The following is a 22367-nucleotide window of genomic DNA, read 5'->3' on the forward strand; positions in this document are numbered from 1 at the left end:
TTATTATTATTATTATTATTATTATTATTATTATTATTATTATTATTATTACCCCTATGCTATTTTATCAGGCTGTAATAACATTAAGTCCGCCTCTGTGGTGTAGTGGTTAGCGTGATTAGCTGCCACCCCCGGAGGTCGGGGTTCGATTCCCGACTCTACCACGAAATTTGAAAAGTGGTACGAGGGCTGGAACGGGGTCCACTTAGCCTCGGGATGTCAACTGAGTAGAGGTTGGTTCGATTCCCACCTCAGCCATCCTCGAAGTGGTTTTCCGTGGTTTCCCCACTTCACCTCCAGGCGAATGCCGGGATGGTACCTAACTTAAGGCCACGGCCGCTTCCTTCCCTCTTCCTTGTCTATCCCTTCCAATCTTTCCATCCCCCTACAAGGCCCCTGTTCACCATAGCAGGTGAGGCCGCCTGGGCGAGGTACTGGTCATACTCCCCAGTTGTATCTCCCGACCAAGAGTCTGAAGCTCCAGGACACTGCCCTTGAGGCGGTAGAGGTGGGATCCCTCGCTGAGTCCGGGGGAAAAGCCGAACCTGGAGGGTAAACAGATGATGATGATGATGAATAACATTAAACAATTCGAGCTCTTTACGTCTTTTCAGTGTTTTCAACATTTGTAATCGTTGAAATTAAATTATGGTTTCCTTCTGAGAACTTAATTTTTAAGGTAATTATGTTGGTAGACAGGTGTGCAATGTTGTCACGAGACCTTACTGTACACTTAAGTGCGTCATTTTTTACCTTGATTTTGAGGGAAATATTTAACATATCGAAAAGCTTTTTGTAATACATTATGTATTTCAGTCTTTCCGCAAAAAAAAAAAAGAAATACCACCGACAGCTCTTTCAGCCATAGAAAACAAGAAATCAGTAAACATGTTGAAAATTTCTAATCTTGGCACACACCCTTATTCGTAATAATCTACGTTTAGAAATAGTACTTGCCGTTAAGAACCAAATGTATTCTTATTTCTAGCGATACTGTACGAATACCTATAGTATATATGTAGGGTTGTTGCAATCCAGAGATCAAGAAAACGTACACCTGTGTTTATTTTGATAGACTTTCATATTTCGTTCATAAATTTTACTTTAGAAACAGTATCGGTAAATGTTTCCCGTAGTAGGTTTGCTAATTTAGATTTCATTCCAATTTTCCGTACTGTTTTAGTTATTTCATCTTCATCATCATCTGTTTACCCTCCAGGTTCGGCTTCTCCCTCGGACTCAGCGAGGGATCCCACCTTTACCGCCTCAAGGGCAGTGTCCTGGAATTGTGTTTTAGTTATTTCATCATCATCATCTGTTTACCCTCCAGGTTCGGTTTTTCCCTCGGACTTTAGGGAGGGATCCCACCTCTACCGCCTCAAGGGCAGTGTCCTGGAGCTTCAGACTCTTGGTCGGGGATACAACTGGGGAGTATGACCAGTACCTCGCCCAGGCGGCCTCACCTGCTATGCTGAACAGGGGCCTTGTGGAGGGATGGGAAGATTGGAAGGGATAGGCAAGGAAGAGGGAAGGAAGCGGCCGTGGCCTTAAGTTAGGTACCATCCCGGCATTCGCCTGGAGGAGAAGTGGGAAACCACGGAAAACCACTTCCAGGATGGCTGAGATGGGAATCGAACCCACCTCTACTCAGTTGACCTTCCGAGGCTGAGTGGACCCCGTTCCAGCCCTCGTACCGCTTTTCAAATTTCGTGGCAGAGCCGGGAATCGAACCCGGGCCTCCGGGGGTGGCAGCTAATCACGCTAACCACTACACCACAGAGGCGGACGTTTTAGTTATTTACTAGTTTAAATTCCGTAATTGACCACCCTGACTTTTCATGTCTCATGAGCGTTCACACGCCCTTCTTTGATGCGAGGACAATAATGTAACATTTCAGAATAAAAATGTCAGAAAAAATACTCACAAAAATTTCCTACCCTTCAGACTATACAGTGTATACAACAGTGCAGTTCTTTAGACTTCTGCACACCTCCAGACCTGTTTCTACAATAATTCACCATCTCCATGAAAACACTTTAAATAATAACTTTTGATGCCAATTAGAACCATGTTATGTTTTTAAAGTAGCCTCCGTGGCTCAGGAAGCAACACGCCGGCTTCTCACCGCTGGGTTCCGTGGTTCGAAAATCCCGGCCACTCCATGTGACATTGGTGATCGATAAAGCGGAGGCAGCAATTGAAGAAAACGGAACATTTTGAATACGACATAGCCTCTGATTCACAGCATGTTTTCACAGAAACAAGAAATCAGTAAACATGTTGAAAATTTCTAATCTTGGCACACACCCTTATTCGTAATAATCTACGTTTAGAAATAGTACTTTCCGTTAAGAACCAAATGTATTCTTATTTCTAGCGGTACTGTACGAATACCTATATCTAATGTTTTAGCGGTGTGAGTATTTATTCGTCATGCCATACTAACAAACTGCTGTGACTTCTCGTGTCGCGGACATAGAAAAACAGTTCAATACAACATAAATTTTCACACTGTTCTCAGATACGAGGGGACGCATAACACGTAAATAGTGTACACAGCGATCAATAATTGAATTATTGGTGAAATGTTACGGCATTCAACTGGTGACAGTGATATATTGCCTAGGGATCCTTTATCTAGTTCTTTTACGTCCAACGCCATGTTCCACTCAAACTGTAACGAATCAAAAGAGCAAAGACCAAAAAATATCATAGTTCCATAATCCCACGTTTATTAATTTAACATTCCGCTGCACTATGTATCGTGGTCATAATTCACTTTGGTTCAGATCAATGCGCACGCTATTTATTCTTTCTTCTGCAGTTTTATAAAAATCCACAGCCTCTTTCCAGTCATTCGACAGTGTCAGAAATGAAATGAATGTAGCTCCATCAAGCCGCGAGGATAGGAATTGTGCCGGCTGCCGAAGCCTGTCGCATTCCTCTGGGGCAATAATTAATGACTGACAGAGGAAATGGGATGATATTGGAGAGTGTTGCTGCAATGAAAGATGACAGGGAAAACCGAAGTACCCAAAGAAAAACCTATCCCTTTGTCCAGTAAAAATCTCACATCGAATGCTCGGGATTTGAATTTGGGAACCTAACGGTGAGAGGCCGGCGCGCTGCCGCCTGAGCCGCGGAGGCTGTTTAAGACAAAATGATATGTTCTAAACGACTTCCGTCGCTGAGAACAACAAATCCCATGCGTTCGATGATTATTATTCTCGTATCAGAAAGATTAACACGGTATAGACATTAAAAAATTGTATTTAGTTGGACGTAAAACCAGAAACACTACTAACATTAGTTTTAATATAAACGCAGTTGAAGCAATTCTGAAGGAAATTTTTTATTCATTCTGCACCAATACGTGTTTGACAAATGACACAGAATAGCTCACACGTTCTTTGAAAAAAAAATTGACTTGTTGGTTTCGAAAGGAGACATGGCCTGTGATTGTGGACTACTACACCTTCTGGGTTTGTCAGCATTTGCCATCACCGCGCACAAAGGAAGATCTTTTGCAGGCCAATGGTAAAGCTGTCCTTGTATCCGAATATTGGAATAACCATTATTTAGCAGTGTATCTGGACATGGAAAATAAATAAATAAATAAATAAATAAATAAATCCTGTATATTAGTCACTGACTCTTAACTGGACTGTGTTTTGTTTCACAGGTAGCAGTGTTCATATGGGGCGGCCCTCGTCTGCAGATGTCCCTTGTGTACGACCCGCATCACCGCGAAGAGCTGTGGCGGTTTCTCACGTACATGCTGCTCCATTCAGGTCAGCTTCACCTAGCACTCAATATAGTGATCCAGTGCCTACTAGCCACACCTCTAGAACATGAACAGGGGCACCTCCGCACCGGGATTGTCTACTTGGGTGGAGGTATTGGAGGTACGTCTCATAATATTCGCTCCCAGTCGAGAAGAATAAGACCAGGAAAATTATCTAGATAATTCATAATCTTCTAATGAAATGACCATTCTCTTTTCACAAAATCTGTTGCCAACAGCTTCTCTAAGATCTAAAAGCTTACGTTGGGCTTGAATAGTCAAGGTATGGAGTATGTGTGTTACCATTAGGGCTAAGATTTCGATGACCTATAAATTTAAAAAATGTCCCATAAGTTAGGCATTTATGACTTAATGTCCTTCGGAAATGCCCTAAAATTACAAAAAATGGCTATACATAAATTTTGTATTCTAATTTTACTTAGTAAGAAAAGAAGTTTTGAACTTTTACTATTTAGACCAGCAATTAATAACTGTCATACTAATAACTGAATTCAAGTAAATAATATTACATAGTACATTATGTATGTAATCTTTTAATTAATTTTATTAAATAACTGCATGGAAGTTATTTTAACTTATGAATTTTTCAGGAATTAGTTCTAGTTGGTTATTACTGTTTCAATTTCATAACGGAATATGCTTTGGTTTTCCACATAACGCACTCTGAATTTCGTAGAACACATTTCGTATTGTAGACTACACTGCACTCAGTTTGATAAAGTTGACTCTGTCTCACTGGTCGCTATCCGATACCCTCAGAATATCCCTTCTAACAGTGAAATGAATCAATCCTCGCCATCTTGGCGTATGCAATGACATTTTCTAACTCATGGTACCGGGTTGGTGGAGTGACATCTAACAAATTTTGATCTTGGAGGTTTCGTTGTAGGTATTTCTAAGGTCGAGATATGATTCGGACAAGTTGGAATTCCGCACGATTGGCTCTTTTTCATAAGATACGATGACACATTAATTTCAAATTGTAAATTACTTTTCACATTGTAGTTTCGGTTTTCGAAGACAGGCTACTACTACTACTACTACTACTACTACTAAAATATTTTCATTTCTCCCCTGAAGGGGGGAGGCGGGCCTCTTAAACGGTGACGCCGTCTCTCAGACCAGGAGAATTATATCGGAGAAGGAGGTGTGCGGAAAAGATGAGAGGTTGGCGGCCGTGGCCTATACTAGGAACTGTCCCGGCATTCGCTTTAGTGCAGCTGAATGGAGAAACCACGGACGTTCATTCTCAAGACAACCCTCTCCAGCCGTGGCCACTTGTGGGCCAAGATCCACTCTGCATCCGTCGACCTAAGACAGGCTTACGTATTAGACTTTTACGGCAATATTGAGAAAATCAAAACGCTTCAACTGTTGAAACTGGCACAGGACAAAGATTGGTATCTCCTTTTAGGATAAAAATACAATGCACATCTCACGACCATGATTTTTGTACTTATTAAACAGGAATATGTTTCTTTCGGCGAAGTGATTACGTCATATTCGTCATATTGACACTTATAGCTCTATCTATCGCTCGAACTATGTACATCCCTGAGTTCTACCACTTTCTGCAACGAATCTAAGAAAACGAGAACGTTTGCAATACTGGAAATGAAATACAAATTCGTATTTGAATGTTTTTTTACGGAAAAATACTTCTTTCAGTGAAGTATCCTATTTTTACTTACGTAACCGATTCATTTTCACAATTCTGGCGTTCGCAAAGATTTTACTTCCATTTATAAACAGAATACAGAACTCTTGTCGCTGATTTCTTTTGTTGGGTTGATATCTAACAAATTTTGAGCATAGATGCTTCGTTGTATTTCTGTGGTATTTCGGGCGAAGTGGAATTTTGCATGCTTGGTTCTTCCGCGATAGAATGCCTCACATTCGGTGAGGTGAGACTGTCATTCTCTTGCACGTAACAACATTAACTTCATCTACTGGCATAAGATCAAACTAAGTCTTACTGCCTGTTCTTTTCTTTTTAAGTTTTCCCCTATATCTAACAAATATACAAAAGTCCGTTAACATTTGAGGAGGAAATACTTCATGAAATATTGGAGGTCGAGAGATAATAATTGACACACGTGATTGGCATTACATGGGGTTTTATTGACACAAATAAAGCTTCACTAACAGTGCATTTTCTGGTAACATTGACATGACATGATTGCAAGCGCATCTGACACCCTCTCTCACGACAGCTCCTTTTACACCGTACACTGCTCTCATGCGGCATCTGTTGGCCTGTTTGTGCACTCGTTGTTGGTGTCAATAAAAACCCATGTCATGTCAAGCATGTGTGGCCATTTGTACCTGACGTGTTGCCGTCCAGCGCCATCTGTTGGTCATTGTGTGTAATTTATTTTGGTGTCAATAGAACCCCATGCCATGACAATCATGTGTGTCAATTAACACCTCTCCACCTCCAATATTCTGTGAAGTATTGCCTCGTCAAATGTTAACGCACTTTTGGATCATCCTGTATATTAATATCTTCATTCCAAATTACTTTTCATGTACCTGTAAAAATTTCGACGGTCGAAGAAAGGCTTATGTACTTCTACTAGTATAATTTACGATTAACTTCCTGTCATTTTTCCCACTTGTCCGTACCGGTTGTCACCCTCGCTACTTCCATGTGTTGCTCTTTCCAGTCATACATAAATACCCAGAGTCCTATTATATTTCATTGTCATGCAGCAAAGTAGACTGAAAATATTCCTTCCTGCAGAGATGATCTTCAGATTGTAAAATTTATATCTTGTTTCAATCAAATATTGTACATTTCATTTGAGATTGGTAAAAAAAAAGAGGGAGATTAAGTAAAGTGCAGTCAAATTGAGATAATAGAATATGACTAACATTATGGTACATTTGATAAAATATCATTTTTTTAAAAAAATTTCATGATGATTGTTCCAGGGTCGTTAGGTACCTCCATGCTAGAGCCTGATTTGTACGTAGTGGGGGCTTCGGCGGGAGTGTACGCTCTTCTGATCTCCCAGCTGGCTCACATACTGCTCGTAAGTATATCACCAGTCAACATTGAGAGCCACGTAACTGGTCCTAGGTATAAGTCTCTCCACTGTAGTGGACTTTTAAATTAAACATTCACTTGAGTTCTGGAATTATCAGAGGTTACTACCTGCCGGCACAGCGACTACACTGAGGTAGAGAGGAAGGATGAATAATAATACAATTAAGGATGGGGCAGAGATTATCGCTTGTCCCTCGTCGATAACGTGTAGTGGACAAAATCATTTCTTCTCTCTAGGAAATTTCATGAAAATGAAGTCACATAATTAGTTAGTTTCATTCATGAGATGGAGGCCTATTTATATAATTAATTAATGTATTTATTTAATTAATTTACTGACGTATTTGGAAATGTGTCGAACATTTCCCTTGGTTAATTATCTCTAAATCAGCTTCCTATAAACGAATATTTGCCCCAGTTTGCATTCACGCCATTTCTCCACTGACAGCTCAGAACATACCGCCTGGTCGAGCAGCTCGTCTCCTTACTTTGAAGTCTTCCCAGCTCAAAGTTTGTAACATTTCCGTAACACTACTCTTGTGTCGGAAATCACCCCGAACAAAAAGTGCTGCTTTCCTTAGAATATGTTCCAGTTTTCAAATCAAGAAATCCTGGAACCATACTCTAGTTGGGGTCCTAACAGTGACTGGTATGCCCTCTACTTTACATCCTTACTACAACCCCTAAATACCCTCATAACCATATGAAAAGTTCTGTAACCTATGCTTACAATACCCTATATGTGATTACACCAATGAAGATCTTTATTTATTATTAACATCTAAGTGTTTATAGCGATCTCCATGAAGTATTTCCTTCCCATCAATACGATAATTGAAACTGAGAGAACATTTCGTCTCTGTGAAACTAACTCCCTTGACACGATCTAATTATCTAATTAAAATCACGACTACCAGGCAAATTGGCCGTGCTGTTAAGGCCGCGCAGCTGTGAGCTTGTATCCGGGAGGTACTGGTTTCGAACCCCACTGTCGGCAGCCCTGAAGTTGGTTTTCCAAGGTTTCCCATTTTCACACCAGGCAAATGCTGGGGTTATACCTTAATTAAGGCCACGTCCAGTTCCTTCCCACTCCTAGCCCTTTTGTATCCCATCTTCGCCATAAGACCTATCTGTGTCGGTGCGACATCAAGCAAATTTAAAAAAAAAATAACGACTGACTGAAAAGTTAAAGGGTAAAAATTCTATGATAAGTAAAAACTGGATTCAATTAAATAATGGAAAGGTAACCAATTTATTAGCATTAAGTAATGCCATTCCTTGTGCAGCCAGTCCCTGCTATGAATGGTGTGAAAATATCGCTCATACGGTCAGCTGGTGCATGCATTTCAGTGGGCTTGGCAGACTGATGTGTAATAGCAACTTCTGGCTCGGTGAGGAAAGCAATGGGAAACTACCTCACTCCTCATTTCCCTAGTACGCCTCTTCAGTGATGCCTAGGCCATCTATGACAGCTGATGGCGGAACTGTTGAGGAACCAACCAGCCTTCGGGCTGAGGACTAAACATAACAACACATTTCTAAAAATGGAGTGGCAAATGAAGGATGTCCAAAATTGGGCAAACAATGCCAAAGGGGCCTTAACCCAGCTCCGAACTGAAGACGAAGATAAAACCGAGAATCTCTGAGTCGAACATGAAATCAGATCTCTTCTACGGTTCTGGGACGTGGAAAGTGACTGTAGATACAACACATGAAGTTCAGACTTTCATCAGGGAATCTGTGAGAACCATCCTGCAATGAAATGAAATGTCGTATGGCTTTTAGTGCCGGGATATTCCAGGACGGGTTCGGCTCGCCAGGTGCAGGTCTTTCTATCTGACTCCCGTAGGCGACCTGCGCGTCGTGATGAGGATGAAATGATGATGAAGATAACACATACACCCATCCCCGGTGGCCATTGGAATTAACCAATTAAGGTTAAAATCCCCGACCCAGCCGGGAATCGAATCCGGGACCCTCTGAACCGAAGGCCAGTACGCTGACCGTTCAGCCAACGAGTCGGACAACAGTCTTGTGAGTGCTAGACACTATATCGTATAAAAAATTGTGAAGCGCACCCAAGTACGCATGTCTGAAATCCAGGTATAGGAACGGAAATGGAAGTGGATATTATCTTACACTGCGCCGAGGTCCTGACAGCATACCAAAGCAGGCTGTTGAGTGAAATCCCCAGGGAGTTAGAAGAAGATGAAGACGTGGGATCGTACAGTGGAAGCAGAGACGCTGACAGTTGGAAAGTCCTGATAGAATATCAAGACAGTAGCGGCAAATCGAATCAGAGGAGAACTCCCGTATGTGCCTTATGCCCCGCCCAGGAGTGACATGAATTAAGTTGAGTAAGCCAACCATTCTACCGGGTGGGCACAATAAAAGTCGCCCGAAAATTATTTATAAGACTGACGAGGAACTGAACCTTGTTAATGAACAGGAGAACTGCGCATCATAGCAAAATGCTTGGAACCGTGATTTGGATTACCCAATCGGTCCCTGTCACATGTCTGCGCGTTCGAACACCAGAAAACTGCTCTTGTCAAAGAAAGCCTACAACGAAGTCCGACAAAATCTCAACGTCGTTTATCTGTGCCAAGAGATCTTTGTGATGAAACATTATAAAAAAGGACCTGCATCTGTATCTTAATAAATCTACTCATCTATAATCGCGATCACAAGAATTCCGGGTGGAAAAGGAAACAGGTAACGGTTGGGCGAAAATTTTGGCCAACCCTGAGGATGAAGGCGAAGTAACCAAGGCTACGTCACATGTGTTCATCTTCCAGGAGGTGTGGCTTACCACGTTGTCCACTCAGAGACCACTCCCAACCCCATTTTTGGGGAAATGATTACGATGTTTCTATGGTTAAACATCCTGGCTATACTAGGGTTTCATCAAGGAAAACAATTAATTAACTATAATTTAATTGCGATGGAGTGTGCACGATGTAATCCCACCCCAATATACAGTGGCTCAAAAAAGTATTGCTCTGTCGAGATATGCTTCATGTGAGGACGAGGAATCAAATGGAAATGATAAATATTGACATGTACTAGAATCCTTGATTGCTTATCATCTTGTGCATTGTAAAAAACATAATTCTTCCATGTCCATATAACTAAAAAGCTATAACTTAAAACAATCATTTTCACTTGCCACCAAAAAAGTATTGGTCTGAATTAACATAACGCTGTTTCTTGATCTTTCGTGAATGTTTCAGTACTTGCTAGGTCCTCCTTTCCTTTTTATAATCTCATCTAACCTATTTGGCTTCGATCGCACCAAGGTTTCCGTAGTTTCCTTAAGTATGTTATTACATTCGGTGAGTATGGCTTCTTTCAGGTCAGCTTTGTTTTATATTGCTTGCTTTCTCACGTTTTGCTCCAAATAGTGCCCAAGATAGGGTTGATGTTGGGAGATTGTGCTGGAGTTTCCATCCAACGCGGTGTATTATATAACAGCCAGAGATCTGTGTTCAGGGCTGTGTGTTTGGGGTCGTTATCTTGCGTAAACGTATACTTTTCTGAGAGTCCGATTTTTTGTACACTTGATGGAAGATGTGTCTTGAGGACGTTCATGTATGCTTTATGGTCCATAGTCCCTTCAATAAAGGCTAATTCACCTACAACATTCGCACTCATACAACCCCACACCATCAGGGAACCACCTGCATGTTTCACAGTAGCTGTCAGATTCTTCTCTTCAAGTTCAGAATTCGTTTTCCTCCACACAGTCACTCGTCTGTCTGACCTGAAGAGGGTAAGTTTACTCTCATCTGTAAAAACGACTGTCTTCCAATCCTCATGGCTGTTACTTTTGTGCTCTTTAGCGTACGCAAATCTCTTCTTCCTGTTAGTCTTACTGCTGTACGGCTTCTACGGGCTGTTCTGCCCGCATATCCTCTTTTGCGTAGCACATTTCGGATAGTTTCAGATGACGCTTGCACTTCTACATCTTGTTGTAACGCAGTTGCTATGTTCAGCGCACTTAGTTGAGGATTTTGGGCCACTTCACGCACAATTTGTCTTGTCTTGTGCTAATAACTTCGAGGGGCGGCCACTTCTTGGTCTATTTTCTATTGTCTTTGTTCTTTTGTACCTGTACACAATATTTTAACAGTTGTAACAGCTCATCCAGTAAGTTCACTTATGTCCTTGAAAGATTTACCTTTTTGAAATAGTCGCACTGCAATCCTCTTTTCTTCCACGGTTGTTTCTTTCATTTTCCTTCCCATTGCTAGCTGAACGCTGAAACGATGCTGAATATTACCTTCCAACGTGTCAGCACAGACGTAATAAGCCCGAGTTGCCGTAGACAGCACGATGTCACAATGATATTGTTTACTAGACCAATACTTATTTGGCGTGTAATGAGGCACGCCATTGTATTACTGGTCCGTTTTCAAATAGCGTGAATCTCCTTGGCTCCATATTCAACCTACCGATGTAGTTGACTGTCCTACATATCTACATACGCGTGATTCCATTATATGTATCATTATTTGTAGTATACTGTTCCGTTCATACCACGGCTATGGGCAGACCAATACTTTTTTGAGCCACTGTATGGCATTTAATTGTCGGATATGCGCTGACTATAACTTCATAGGAACGGTTTTTGAAACGCCCTTGCGTCTCTGATAATCATAATTATTTAATGCTAGGTTATTTTTACTTTGGTTTTGGGGGATAACATTTACTAGTAGTAATGGTGGTGGTAGTACCGTAGTTGTAGTAGTAGTAAATATCCAAGGCAGTTTGGAACCGTATTTTACTTAGTATACTAGGGTTATAGTTAAAATACACATTCAATTTTTACAATGAAAATGAATTCATGTATCTAATCGGCGGAAAATTAAGTGGATGAAATTAATAACGTATTTCTAACAGCATGGCTTCTTAAACAAATGATACAGGGGTTTCGATAATGCGATGTTGCAATAATTTAAATGACAATTGAAGTCATGCCTTCTTCTTTCAAATGCAGCACATTCAAACAGTAGGTGGTCCACTGTTTGTGAGGATCCACAGACACACATCTAGCCATCAGGACGATTGATTCCAAATCGATGAAAATAATAACCAAATTTGCCATGACCAGTCAAAAATTTCATTTTATTTTATTTCAAAGCTTGGCACCAACACGTTACTTTGCAGGCGGTTGAAAACCTCAGGAAAGAATATTTCTCTGGTGACTTGGCCTCTAGTGGAAGAAGTCCAAATGTTGTTCTATTGATGGATTACGTGCTTCTTTATGATGTTTTTACCGTAGCTAAGTGACGTTTTGTCATAAGTAATTTCCAAATTAGATGTAGCCGCTGCTTTTGCCAGATATCAGTAGTAGTAGTAGTAGTAGTAGTAGTAGTAGTAGTAGTAGTAGTAGTTAACAGGGCCTATTTGACGAAAATAAGGGTAATTCTTTCTTACAGTGGTTGAGCGCGGTGCCATTTGATAATGAAGTCATAGTCGAAACCTCTGACATTTCAGCCAGACCTCCCACACAAGAATTACAAAGAAACTGCAGAATTTGACCCTCAATGAGTTGACATACACATTACGTCTGTTGCCTTCAAGGAGGCGTGTGGTTCCTCCCTTCATTGTCGAGTCAGTGGGACGTGTGGGCAGTTGGGGAAGCAAGTACCTTCCCCTCCGCGTGTGTTTCGTTCATGCTAGATATCCTCGTACATTGTTAACGCGTCTAATGGTTGTGACCAATGAGAGCAAATGTGTAAGCAGGTACTGGGTGGTTTTGAGGGCTGTACTGCTTTCTTGCCTGAAATGAATATTTTAGGACACGAGATACTAAAGATTTCGAGTGTGCATGCGTTAAAGCGTCCAGACAAACCGCCGCGTGTTGAGTTCTGCCGGTGGTTTCTGAGTGAAATTGAGTCAGGACTTTTGGATCCTCAGTTTTTCATTTCTTCAGCCTGGCAGGGTATGTGAACTCACAGAACACGCGGCATTATGCATCAGAAAATTCCCAGTACGTCGAAAAGTTGCTGCATAATTGGTGTGTGGTGCTCAATATCTAGTGTCTGCATCGTTACACGATCCTTTCAGTAAACTATTAATGCTAACGGGGAATGTCAAGACACAGTTTAATCCGTATGTGAATCAACTCACAGTGCATGAACGATTGTATGGATATTTTCAGCAAGACAGAGCAACCGCAGTCACCGCCTTGACATGAGGTATTCGGTGAGGAGAGGACAATCAGGAGGGAGAGTGCAAGCAACTGGCCACCTAGATCACCTGATCTCGCTCCCTGTGATTTTTACTCGTGAGGCGAATTGAAGGGTCAGGTGTCCTCCAGTAATCCTCACAAACTGGAAGAAATACACCAGAACATAGGAGACGCTATTGCTGCTATCCCTCAAGCAAAACTTCTACGCGTGTCTCACAATTTGATAAATTGAGCACAGCGCCGCATCGACGTCAATGGTCGCCAGTTCCAGCATCTTCTGTGATTTTCATTAACAAGGGTCAATACCCACTTTGTAAATGTTTTACGGCCACTATTATTTTGCCCACCCGGTGTATACCATATTACATATAATTTTAAAGAAAAGACACTGAGTACTGAAATCTATTAAAGTCGTAAACGAATTATAAATCAAGTTCCAATTACAGTGCATCATCTGGCAAATACGAGTATTCAAATGAATAACGTGTTCAAAAAAGTGGTCGGGTCTTCACCGCTGTTGCCCTTCCTCACAGTGGTCCAATTTATTCTCCGTAAATAACCTCTGTGCACTGTGTGCTACAAGTAACAGCTTAGTGAGATGATAAATGATCCGGACAAGGTGCGGCGTGGGCTACTTATTAAGTCTTTGCCCGCAAACCAAAACAATGTCTGCAAATTTGGCGCCGTTTCATAATTAAACTACTTCGGTATATTGTAGTACGAGATTCCATTACAGGAATAACTTATTTCAGCTTATACATATAAATAAGTAGAACTAAAAATAGCCTTGTTGTGAACAGGAAGAGCTGTATATGTAAATGTAATTTGGTTGCGACATGTTCTGGGAGCTGATTATCTTATTACAACTGCATTAGGTTATTCTAGAATCCTGGAAATTACATTAGTGCATGAATCTGGTTTGTGCTGTATGAATGAACTCCCATAGTGTCTGGATTAATTTCGTTGTTCTAGCGTGGAAAAATCCTACCATTCGAGTCATCATTTGAAATGTCAAATGAACTCTTGATGAACAAAATTTCGACACGATGGCCTCTCATTATTTTTATATTTTTTAAATTTACAATATAATATTGAAGAAAAGAGGAACATTTCGGTGGACTGCACATAAGAAAGCTCGTGTGCGTGTGTGGGCTTGGATATATTTCATACATACATACATACATACATACATACATTACAAGATATTAGAATCATTCCGTATTGACAGTTTTCGCTTTACACAGGTACACCTGTTTTTGTTATTGTTACAAAACCAATATTTTGTAAACTATGAGGTCCGCAACCTCACCATGTGCACCTATTGTTCATTTCCATCTGCATCATTTCATTTCATTTCTTTTCTTCTTAGGTTAACACAGTTGTTTTTTTTTTTTTTTTTTTTTTTTTGCTTTACGTCGCATCGACACAGATATATCTTATGGCGACGATGGGGTAGGAAAGGCCTAGGAATTGGAAGGAAGCGGCCGTGGCCTTGATTAAGGTACAGCCCCGGCATTTGCCTGGTGTGAAAATGGGAAACCACGGAAAACCATCTTCAGTGCTGCCGACAGTGGGGCTCGAACCCACGATCTCCCGATTACTGGATATTAACACAGTTTTTAGTTTCAATTATTATTTTTTCATTAACACCTGTTTCACTGAATTTTGTCGCAGTGAGTTGTTTTTTTCTCCACATAATGACGTAAATATTGTATATTTGTTGCTAATTTTGTGTCCGTCTAGGCTCTCTTGTGTTTGTTTTTTCATTAGTTCCTTCATTATTTCTTGACGTTTTTTAACTTGTATAATGTAAATTATTTCAACCCACCTCATTTTTCACTGAAAATGGCTCAAATGAGCCGAAATATGTTTGAATTTGTTTACTCCGTCTAATGATGAAATATATGAAGTATTGAATTAGGAGGATACTCTCATTTTTGCACCTGTGTAGAGTACATACATACATACATACATACATACATACATACATACATACATACATACATACATACATACATACATACATTGGGTTATCAAATAATAATTTAAATGTATTCGAGAGATAGTAGGTTCGAACCCCACTATCGGCAGCCCTGAAAATGGTTTTCCGTGGTTTCCCATTTTCACACCAGGCAAACGCTGAGGCTGTACCTTAATTAAGGCCACGGCCGCTTCCTTACCACTCCTAGGCCTTTCCTGTCCCATCGTCGCCATAAGACCTATCTGTGTTGGTGCGACGTAAAGCAACTAGCAAAAAAAAAAAAAAAAAAGAAAAAAAAAAAAGTAGCTTAACCGAGCTCGATACCTGTAGTCTCTTAAGTGCGGCCAGTATCCAGTAATCGGGAGATAGTGGGTTCGAGCCCCACTGTCGGCAGCCCTGAAGATGGTTTGCCGTGTTTTCCCATTTTCACACCAGGCAAATGCTGGGGCTGTACCTTAATTAAGGCCACGGCCGCTTCCTTCCAATTCCTAGGCCTTTCCTATCCCATCGTCGCCATAAGACCTATCTGTGTCGGTGCGACGTAAAGCAAATAGAAAAAAATAAGTGGCTTTTAAGGGGGTTTGTGCGAATATGAAAAATAATATGGCACTCGTTCAGGCATGAGTTATTAAAAATAATTTTCCTTAAATATTCCAATACTTACCGAAAGGTACATTAATACTTTAAATGTACAAATTTGAATTAATTATGAAAAAATGGGTAAGGAGTATAAGATGAAAATAAAAAAGTCCAAAACAATAGTAATGGAATGCAGTCGAACGAAGTCAGGTGATGTAGGAAAGATTAGATTAGTAAATGAAGTCTTCAAGGAAGTAGATGAATATTGTTACTTGAGTGAAATGACTAATGATGGCAGAAGTAAGGAGGACATAAAATGCAGGCTACCACAAGCAAGGAAGGCCTTAAGAAAAGAAATTTGCTCACTTAGAACATTCATGAATTAGAAGTTTTTGAAGACTTTTGTATGAAAGTGAAATATGGACAATAACTAGTTCAGAAAGAAAGAGAATAGAAGCTGTTGAAATGAGGTGTTCCGGAAGAATGCTGAAGGTGAGATGGATAGAGCGAATCAGTAATGAAGAGGTACTGAATCGAATTGGTGAGAGCAGATCGATTTGGTTAAATTTGACGAGAAGAAGAGATAGAATGATAGGACATATCTTAAGATACCCAGGGCTTGTTCAGTTGGTTTCTGAGGGAAGTGTGGGCGGGAAGAACGGTAGGGGTAGACCAAGGTATTAATATGATAAGTAGATTAGAGAGTAGATATAGGATGTAGTAGTTACGTATATATAGCTCAGGTTAGGATGGCATGGAGAGCTGCATCATACCAGTCTATAGACTGACGACTCATACAACAACATCATGAAATAGTAAACATATTATATACCTTAGTTATATGTAAAATGTACATACATTTCCAGATATTTTCTTATAAAGTCTTATGTATTCATGATGGTCAGAACAAGTGAGTAAAATTATATTTTAGATAATAGTGATGAAAAAGTTAATTACATGTTAAAACAACATAACAAGATAGGTAGTACTTAATGTACTTAGGCAGGTAATTAGTTTTACTTTGTATGACCTAAGTATTAAAGTTATGAGAGCGGTAATTATTGCCTGGACGTGGAGGTATTCCTGTAGCGTTTTGGAAGGAGTTATCGTACATGAAAATTTATTATTTGACTCACATGAGTCTCAAGAAGCCAGGTGCTCAGGTGTCTTTTTAGCTTTGGTCCATTCATATTTCTGAGGGTAGAGTATTAAAAATTCATGGTCCTATGACAATGGAAGGGCATTTGTGCTGAGAGAAATGTATCTCCTAGTTTGTGTTCCCCATATCAGAATTTCCATGTAATGGATGTCCATTCCGAAATGTTTTTGAGGTCTAACTGAAGATGTTCATGGTTTATTTTTTTTCTTTTGCGTCGCATTGTCACAGATAGGTCTTAAGGTGACGACGCGATAGTGGGAAGAAAGCGGCCGGGCAATAGCCTTAGTTAAGGTGCAGCTCCAACATTTGCCTAGTGTGGAAAGGGAAAATTATTATTTTCAAGGTGTCAGTTGCCATGGCTAAATGGTTCAGGGTCCAAGGTTCGATTCCCTGCCGGGTCGGGGATTTTAACCTTCATTGCTTAGTTCCAATGGCTCGGGACCCGGGTGGGTGTGCCGTCTTCAACATTAGAATTCATCACAGGTAGGGCCCCATTCTTACAGACACGTAGCTTCCTTCACGGCGTCAACTCGAAAGACCTGCACCAGGTCTCTTCGGAGGCCACACACCATCTTCATGGTTGCTGACAGAGGGGTTCAAACCCACTATCTCCCGAATGCAAACTCATAGCTGCGTGACCCTCGCTACACGACCTGACCAACCCCCTCTGTTTTCATAGTCGTTATTGGTTGAAATGGCTTTGAATAACTCGAAGTCATCGGCATATAACAGGCAATCAGAATAATTCACTCGATCAGTCAGATGAGTGCTAAATGGCAGAAATATTAACGGGTCCAAATTAGACCCTTGAATTATACCTGATGTAACCGGGGATTCGTTAGAATTACATCTTCGATCCAATAATACATATTGTTTCCTTTCACACAGGTACGCCTGACCGCCTCTGCCCATAGGACTGGTGCTCATTTTTTTGTTCATTGAGTCATCCCCAGGATGTTCAGAAGTGAAAACTGTCAGCAGCCCTGAAAATGGTTTTCCGTGGTTTCCAATTTTCACACCAGGCAAATACTGGGGCTGTACCTTAATTAAGGCCACGGCTGCTTCCTTCTATCGTATCGTCGCCATAAGACATATCTGTGTCGGTGCAACGTAAAGCAAATAACAGGAAAGAGTGGAAGACTTGATTCTATTTTTTTTTTTTACCTCCTGACGGGGAATCGAACTAACATCCTTCTGAGTGACCTGAACACAATTTTGTCACCTCGACTCTGCTGCCCCTACATGTTGAACAGACCTCAATATTTGCTTTGCACGTTAGTTTATATTGAACTGTTGCTTGGTTTCATTGACGGCATCGCCTCATTCAGAGGCATACACAGACTATTTTCTCCGGAGACAGATATGCCGACATTCAACGCATTTCTTCCACAATACATAAGAGAAAAAAAATCATGAAACGTAATTCATTCCACCAGACTGTAGAATGGTTGCCATATTTGAACAATGTTCGACATTCAAAACAAAAGTAAGTTAATGCTTAGATTGATGCTTTCACGGCCCATAATTTTAGACATGATGATAAGCTTTTGGGCTTTTCCCGTGTCAAGAAAACAAGGTGATATATATATTTTTTTTACTTTTCGCAGAGAACTTTGCCCTGCGTCTTCATAAGAAAATCTCGTCTCTTCACGAGCAAGACTTCTCCAATAATGAAGCTTTGAATGTAACCTTTACCTAGCCGGGTCCAGTCTTCTAGACCGCGCGAGATCCCTAATATTTCGATAATTCCCCTTCATCAGCCTTGTAATCGCATAGCTCGGTAAGTCAAAATAACAGCCAGTCGAGGGGAAACAATTGCCAAGTTGTTTTCAAGATATAACTTGTTATAGTACTGTGAACGTCTCACAAACCGCCACGGGTGAAACTGTAATACGGTGAGCTACGTGGATGTCGGAAACTGTCACGTTTGATGACAGTAATTTTGTGATAAAATAGTTCAAGAGTGGGTAGCTGATATTTAAGGAAGTGAAGTATCTAGAGAAGACGTGTATTTGACCTCCAGTGCTTCGGAATAAGAAGACGGATGTGTAGGAGGAGAAAATTATAAAAGTAACAGCGATGGGAGTTCCTCTCCCCGCATTTGCCACTCCAGAACGAGAAAACAAAACATCGTCGTAAAAAACTTCCAGGACTTACAGGACAAGGAGTAAGTCTGTAAACATATGCATGTAAAGTGCTCGCAATTTTCAAGAAAGCGTTGTATATTTCAAACAGTTTTTTGCATTAATGTATTAGCTTTTAAAATGTGCTTAAATGTCGTCTCTACCACATTGTAAATATATATATAATGTTCATACGAGTAAACATATGCAAATAAATGTTCCTTTTTTTATCGTGATATTACATTTTAAAAATACTAATCGTCTGCTCTAACAATATTTCGCTTTTTCATTGTAGAACCTTCTAATAGGTCCTTCGATAATAAAGTACAGAAATAATAAAGGAAAGATAGTTATTATTATTATTAAATTTTAACAGAGGTAGACCGGACCCGGGTATATATATCTTTATTGTGGTACCCGGGTAGTTAAGGGTTAAGAATGATTTGCCGTTGGTCCGTAGTAAGTGGTACTCTCCTTATCACCAGATGGTTTATTCCAGGCTGTGTTACGTGTCATACTTTTATAACGTGTGCACACCTTTTATGCTTGCCCCACCCCCGCTCCCCTACCCGTACGATCAACTCACACTTATTATCCTCTGGTTTTTCTACCAACTTTCTTTCTGTTACGACCGACGAATCAACATATCGGACGCACATAACAACATTCATTTCCATAAACGCAAATACAAGTCATATGGAGGACCAGATTGCCCTGCACGGACAGATTTAGGAGCTAGGGAAGATTTTCATTCCCCTCCCCAAAGGGGAGGGGCGGGCCAACTAGAAGGTGAAGCCTTATCTCTGGCCAGGAGATTCATGGACAGACACAATTATATCACTCACTAGATGATTTAAGGTATTTATTCTACATGAATATATGTATAGACACCTCATAGTTACAACTATGTACAAAACAGGTTTAGAGACACAAATGTACGATTGGTCGCCATTTTGTCTGTCTGTCTCAATAATGAAGACGCAGCAGCACCTTTCCAACTGTGTAATCACAAATAAATAAAATGCGGCAGGCATAACTGCCAACACAAAAACCACAACACTTTCCATTCTTCAGCTCTAATCTATTTTCTATCTTGTGACTTGTTGTTCTTCTTCTTTTCGTTTTGGCAATCTGAGGACGACGTTAATTTGTATCAGTTTCGTTTCTTCTGGTCTTTCTTCTTGTTCAATATTCTTTCATTCTCCTACTTTGCAACCTCCTTCGCTCTTCCGACCATGATGATTTTGTTCTGGGCCTAGTTCTGTCCTGAAAAACTGTGTAAGTCTGAATATCTGTCGTATATCTCTGGTTCCTGTATCCTCATTTCTTCTAGAACCCTTTGTACCTCTTGGATCCGCCGTACTTTGGTTCTCTTGCTCACAAGAAACTGTATTATTTGCAGTGCTAATCTCCCCTTTTCCGTATGACGTCCGAGATTTTTCTCTATCTTGGTATAGGCCTCCAGTTCTTGGTTCGTTCGTCTTCTAAATTGACCGTCCTCTGTTCTTCGCGGTCCCTGTGTCTTCCTGAGTCTTTCGTTGTACTTTATCTTATTATTTTTATTTCTATTTATTTCTTCTATAACATTCGTCCCTGATTCGTCTTATGACCTTGCTGTTACTTCGCAACGCACGTACGGTGTAACAAGAACCATGTTAATTGGAGCTTAGATCATCTCCCACTAGGATTACCAACTATTTTTTTAATAAAATAAGGGAGATTTAAAACGCGGCAAAATTTCAAAAAAAGAAAAGCAATGCAGCATTTGTAAATAAATTTAAAAAGAACTTTATTTTATAATTTACTAGCATATGTACCGTTTCTTCGCATGGGAATTGGTAATAGATTCCATGAATCCTTCATAAATTTATGGGAAGTTACATCCCTTTATTCAAACGTTTAATACGGCATGTCAAACTGACATTCTTCTACAAAAACAAGCGGCAGTAGTCCAACGTGAAGTACAATAAAACTAAACAAAGTGGAGACAGACTGAGGATGATCACAGTGTATAATGAATGGTACAGTTCCTGATCCGAAGTTTTGTTTAATTCTCCATACTTCTCGGTAACATATTGTTGTTCATCTGAAACCGGGAGTAGCGTCCGGCTCCATGGCTAAATGGTTAGCGTGCTGGCCTTTGGCCACAGGAGTCCCGGGTTCAATTCCCGGCGGGGTCCGGAATTTTAACCATAATTGGTTAATTTCGCTGACACGGGGGCTGGGTGTATGTGACGTCTTTATCATAATTTCATCCTCATCATGACGCGCAGGTCGCCTACAGGAGTCAAATCAAAAGACCTGCATCTGGCGAGCCGAACTTGTCCTCGGACACTCCCGGCACTAAAAATCATATGCCATTTCCATTTCATTACCGGGAGTAGCGTTGTGGCTGAACACTCATGAAACCAATTGTTGACTAAAACCTTTCTTATTATCTGTTCTATCGAAAAGAGTAAAATGATCCTTTACTGAAATCCTGTAACCCACCTTGGAATGACATGACAGCAGGTAGAATTCCAAGAAAATAAGAAAATAAGGTGAATGTCATATGTTACGTACACATGTTATGTGAACCTCTTAGACTGATCCTGACGGTTCGGAGAGCTTCCGCTTCGAACGTTAGCGCTGTGCCATGTCCTGGGAGCCATCTCGTGGCGAATAAACATACCATTTCCACTTCTATTATAACGTCTAAATTTAGAGTCAATGTTTAAGAAGAGAGATTTGTTCTGATGACACAGAGCACAGTTCTCTGCGAAACGTAAAGAATTTCACCTTATTTTCTTGACACGGCATAAGCCCGAAAGTCTATATAGTATCATATCTATAAGTACGGGCCGTGAAAGCACCAGTGCCGTCCATTAAGTTTGGTTGTGTATATTTTGTGGGAATGCAAAATCACGGTTTCGGTTTCGCATAAACTCCCAGCCATTTCAGGGATTTAGAAACAATATTGGCCCTAAAACCTACCCAAGGACAGGTGGATTCTAAATATGAAGTTTGGTAGAAATATATCCAGTAATTTTCAAGTTATAAGGACTCAGACAAACAAACAGACAAGAAGTCAGGCAGACACACCAAAGCCAAAATATATGCTGAACGGATAATTAAACGAAAATTTTCGTAAAATAGCCGATGGTCAATGTACAGACACAGGGTCGTTACGATTGTCATCATCATCATCATCATCATCTGTTTACCCTCCAGGGTCGGCTTTTCCCTCGGACACAGCGAGGGATCCCACCTCTACCGCCTCAAGGGCAGTGTCCTGGAGCTTCAGTACCTCGCCCAGGCGGCCTCACCTGCTATGCTGAACAGGGGCCTTGGTGGAGGGATGGGAAGATTGGAAGGGATAGGCAAGGAAGAGGGAAGGAAGCGGCCGTGGCCTTAAGTTAGGTACCATCCCGGCATTCGCCTGGAGGAGAAGTGGGAAACCACGGAAAACCACTTCCAGGATGGCTGAGGTGGGAA

General features: G+C 40.7%; 1 protein-coding gene across 1 annotated transcript in view; it reads left to right on the top strand.

Annotated features, from left to right (window-relative positions):
- LOC136878694 (protein rhomboid) overlaps positions 1-22367 on the top strand; it is a 210388-nt gene that overhangs the window by 185318 nt on the left and 2703 nt on the right. The window contains exons 3-4 of the mRNA XM_067152117.2: positions 3684-3906; positions 6741-6841. Of these exons, the coding sequence (XP_067008218.2) occupies positions 3684-3906; positions 6741-6841 (324 nt within the window). The remainder of the gene's footprint in view (positions 1-3683; positions 3907-6740; positions 6842-22367) is intronic.

The sequence above is a fragment of the Anabrus simplex genome, chromosome 8, assembly GCF_040414725.1.
Source record: "Anabrus simplex isolate iqAnaSimp1 chromosome 8, ASM4041472v1, whole genome shotgun sequence".
NCBI classification, from domain to species: domain Eukaryota; kingdom Metazoa; phylum Arthropoda; class Insecta; order Orthoptera; family Tettigoniidae; genus Anabrus; species Anabrus simplex.